We start from the raw sequence: 4,545 nt of genomic DNA on the forward strand, positions 1-4,545 counted from the left end.
TGATTTTTCGGATCCATGGAATTATGGTGTGTGTATTTACGTGTTTGAAATACCTCAGATTATGCACCAGGGCAACATTGCCCTCTCAAACCATAGATATCAATTTCTTCATTTCTTTTCATTGTAGTCACTGGAGTAATAATTCTTGAGAAACTTAAGCCTTTTTAAAACTTTGCTAGGTCCTCGCTCTATCGTATTATGCCATTTCTTATTTCCCTGGAGGATCAACTGGGCTGAAGTTTCTTTCTTCAACTCTTACCGCATCAATACTGAGATGTTTCGGAAGGTGATATCAGTGTCTGGTTTTTCTCATTTATTATTGTTCCCGTCATATGTCTATGTTTTCTTTTATTTATTTTTTTTTAAAATTTTTTGGTGTATGAAATTCTTATTGATCAAAAGAACTAGAAAGGGCAGAGCCCTCATAGTTTATCTAAGATAGAAATGTTCCTTGGTGTTAAATAACATTCAGAGTTATGTTTGAATTTGAAACTCTTTCGACTCCCTCCAGCTTTGGATGTGATAACATTCTCATCCTTGTGTGAAAATGCTTGTCACTTCGGCGTTGGAAAAGCTTTCCGAGTCATGATCTTGTTTTGAGAGATTCCATGCCACAAAAGATGTTTCAGGGTTGGTGCACTATCCAGTCCGAAAGAGTGCTTGGGATTTTTAAGCGAGTGCAGATTTTGATTTTCTCGCTGTTCTGAACCAAGAGAGACCTCTCGTTCAACAGACATTTAACGGAGGATTAAAGGTACTATCGGCACAAGTCCAACATCCAAAGAGAGAAAGAAAAACACACATCTTACAAAAGCCAACTCATACTACATCCCCGCTATCATATGCCTCATTAATTACCTCATCAGTTTCATTTCTACCTTCTCTACTCCCAGACCCAATCAAGCTCTTGCTAGTGTATTTGGATTTTAATGCTACTCCAATATGACTGGCTGAAGCACCAGCCTGAATTGCCTCTGCGTACAAAACCTTCATCATGTTCCTAAAGCGACGCGGGAAGGTCGGAAACCGGGACATGGAAGCTACAATCCCCTGCAATCTGTTGAGGATTAAATCCATAATGGGTTAGGAGGATAATATCTACTTTTCGAGCTCTATTTAGTCTAGAGGATTCTGGTCTAGGCTGCCCTCATTATAATAACAAGAATCTAGTGCAGTTTAACCCAGAAAAGGTTGTGTTCTACCTCTCAGTTGGATACACAATTTAAAAACATACCTTCTGATAATGGCTTGCAGCTGTGCCCTTCTGACATTGTCATTGGATGGAAATCCAGTTCCATCCCACTCCTCGGGCCTCTTGTTTTCGCACTCAATAACCAGCCCTTTCAGACAGGTTTCTTCATTTTCTTCTACTTTCAGATTCTTTATTTGCTCTTTCATAATTAATAACGGTTCGATTAACCACTCAAACACCTTTTCCCTTGGTCCATTGTTTCTTGCCAACTCTACATCATCAGCTGCAAGATTCAATTGCTATTATGATCATGACTAGCACTGTAAAATAGCATCAATCAAGCTAGGACAAAAGGTTTAGAAAAGACATACAGATCACCAGCCCAGATGAGTCAGACTTCGCAGATACAAGCAGACAATGTAGTACGGACCAAGTAGGTAATTTGATGCTCAGCTTCTTACAATTAGCCTTAACAAGGCATTCTTCAATTTCCTGGATATTTATCAGGCCATCACGAAGCAGTATCCTACCATTTACCTCGCAAGCTTTGAATAACCAATCCCATACCTGTGCCATCGAAGCGTTCATAAGAAACAAAATTGATTACAGCTTGTACGCGGAGAACTCGATACCTGCACTGCTTTGTGTTGCTGGATTTCCCACTTCAGTGTTCTTGACTTTTGCGAGATGAGTTGCGCATTGAGCGAGTTTTCTCTTCTAGTCTTCAAGCTGTTGTCCTCTCCTGGCTTAGGATTTGCATTCCTGCGGTACCTAGGCCTGGCTGTCACGGAGATGTTTCAGAGTCGATTCGGTTTTCAGGAATCAAGTCCCCTGCCCCCTTTCTTGATATTAATTATACAGAATGAAAAATCATCTGAGTCAAACACAGCACCTTGGCAAGCATGAGCCTTCCCTCAAGTAGAGAAAATCATTCACATACTCGTCAAATAAGGAAACCAAAGCCAAGATGTAGCCGAGCCCCTTCAGGAGCGAGTCTTCCTGAAAATTGTTGACCTCGATTCAAATAAAACTCCAAACATACATGAAAAAACCTACAGCATATCAAGACCTCTCTGTAATCTAAATCAAACTGAGTGAAATGACTACTTGTGGCAGACCTGATAGACAATCACTCCACTGTAAAGTGCCAGGAAGAAGCTGGATATGATAGCTCCCATTACAGCTACTAAAACAGCTAAAGGCCACAAGATGATGGCCAGACCAGCAAATGGAACACATACCGTCTCCAAGAATGGCCCTTCTCTACCAATCAAATCTTCCAATAGCCTTTTCCATCCTCGAAACAGCATGTATGGGCTTTTCCACAAAGCAACAACTGTTATCAGAAGCACATCAACTGGCACGGCGATCAGGATCACCAACAAGCAACTTGGCAGTTTTGCTAGCCTTGAAAGGATAAAACCATATATTGTCAAGAACTGATGTTTTTTTTTTTTTTTTTAATGTGTTTGTCGATATGTAACAGAGAAACGGGAGGAAATTTCATACTTCACATCCATCGGCTTCTCTTCTGGAGGGACCTTCTCACATAGTTCATCCATGTAAGAGAAGTAAGAATGGAAGCAAAAATCTGTAAAATCGCACACTACTGTGCAGGTACCTTTGATAGTGGCCAAGCAACCATCCTGGTGGAAGGAAATTCAAGCGGAAGCCAAATTTCAATAAAATCACTCTACTGAAGGCTTATCCCGATAAAGTGATAAAAATGGGCATTTTAATCCTGCTTCGCTACCCTTATGATTTTGATGCTCAAATGCGCAGAGCTAGCATGCGAGATCCATGGAGCAATGTAGATATGAGAGACCGAAATATCTTACCTCAAGATAATATAAAATGCAAATATGAGAATGTAGAAGTTTAACCTGGTTTTAACAATTCAAAGCCATAAAATGGTAGCGAGAAAACAGAATGAACTTAGAAGGTTAAGAGGCCTGAATGTTCACTTCTCCTTGAGGACATTGGTCCAACATGCATCTTAGAACACTGGAATGTTGTTTCGACAATCACTGGGCAATGCTTTATGACTACTTGGGTGCGAAGCTCGTGACAAAAGCAGAATCCAGATGTCAGAAAGTGTTCTAGGATTGCATCTGAAAGCAAACATTATACAGCAATTCGGAGAAAAAAATGATACTGCAGAGACACCAGTTAAACACGCTTCTTCAGATATTAGAATCATGTTCTAAGGAGGCTAGGAAACAATTAACAAGGACTTGCAGAAGCAAGAATTCCGACTATCTCTGTAAATAAAATCAGAAATAACCCCAAGACCAAGGCATACTGAACCATGCCATACGAATATTCAGCTCTTAACTTCATCTGATGTTTCCATTTGCAATCTCAAATCTTATGTAAGCCAACCAGAATCAGTACAGTTCAATGGGTATCATGTCATCATTTTTGCTGCAGTCATATGGTTCGTTTGGGCACAGAAAAGAAGGCCAAGACAGAGAGAGACTCACAGCAAAACAGTGAACATTCAGAACTATACTTGCGGTGAAACATAAACAGTGCCAAGAAAGAGAGAGAGAGTCTCACAGCAAAACAGTGGTAGAATTTGTCCTTGACATTCTCCCCGACAGCCTCAAAAGTTGCAAGAAGAGGAGCAAAAAACCCGTATCCAATGCCACCCAAAACGCTTCCGCCAATTCCAATGACTGGCCAAAGGACCATGGGCACAGGCAAGAGCAAAAGCACCGCAATCTTCAGGACAATACCAAGCCTCTTGGTTCTACAATTGTAAACGAATACCGAATCAAATTACAAGAACAAAAGCAAATATGAACTTCAATAGAAGCATATGTATATATACCTTGCCACACAATAGTAAGTGTACAAGAAATGGGCTATCCAAAGACCAATGATCACAGCTGAATTACCGATCACAATAATCCCCAGGGCGATTGGACCAATTATCGCAGCTGTGTACAAAAAAAGAATTTTAGCAACACAGACTCACAAGCCATAGCTACTACCAACAACCCTCCTAGAAATTCTCCACTGAAAAAACCATGCACCCCATTGATTATTTGGCTGGTAAAACATGGAGAATTTCTAAAAAACATGATATACCTTTGGCAAGGCCAAGGATGAGGAGGAAGAAGAAGAAGGGCAAGAAGGAGAAGAAGCTCCAAAGGGTAGCCAGAAACCCAACGGGAACCTTCATGAGCTGGCTAGCTGAAGGTCCTCTTTGATGAATTCAATAAGACTAGCTAAGCCTAATAATAAAGGGAAAAATCATAGTAATATATATGGATTAATTTAGAGAAAGGGAGCTGCTGCTTTGGAGAAGCCCGATGGAAGAAGATGGGAGGGTTACGTGGCGAGAGACG

General features: G+C 40.7%; 1 protein-coding gene across 1 annotated transcript; it reads right to left on the minus strand.

Moving 5' to 3' along the window:
- Positions 1–366: 366 nt before the first annotated feature.
- On the minus strand, positions 367–4,477 carry LOC105120163 (uncharacterized membrane protein At3g27390). The gene is made up of 10 exons (XM_011018352.1): positions 4,286–4,477; positions 4,026–4,134; positions 3,752–3,944; positions 2,702–2,838; positions 2,311–2,599; positions 2,085–2,191; positions 1,825–1,969; positions 1,564–1,759; positions 1,235–1,475; positions 367–1,057 (listed from the first exon to the last, which is right to left on the minus strand). Exons 1-10 carry the CDS (start codon positions 4,377–4,379, stop codon positions 820–822), a joined length of 1,749 nt encoding a protein of 582 aa, XP_011016654.1. The 5' UTR covers positions 4,380–4,477; the 3' UTR covers positions 367–819.
- Positions 4,478–4,545: the final 68 nt, after the last annotated feature.

This window comes from Populus euphratica, unplaced genomic scaffold, assembly GCF_000495115.2.
Source record: "Populus euphratica unplaced genomic scaffold, PopEup_1.0 scaffold5167.1, whole genome shotgun sequence".
Classification (NCBI taxonomy): Eukaryota; Viridiplantae; Streptophyta; class Magnoliopsida; order Malpighiales; family Salicaceae; genus Populus; species Populus euphratica.

Excerpts from the sequence above, each read along its gene's own strand:
- LOC105120163 (XM_011018352.1), bottom strand. The coding sequence starts at position 4,379 with ATGAAGGTTCCCGTTGGGTTTCTGGCTACCCTTTGGAGCTTCTTCTCC. Across the intron at positions 3,945-4,025 it reads ACTTACTATTGTGTGGCAAG|AACCAAGAGGCTTGGTATTG; the intron begins GTATATATACAT and ends TTACAATTGTAG. Across the intron at positions 2,192-2,310 it reads GTGGAGTGATTGTCTATCAG|GAAGACTCGCTCCTGAAGGG; the intron begins GTCTGCCACAAG and ends AACAATTTTCAG.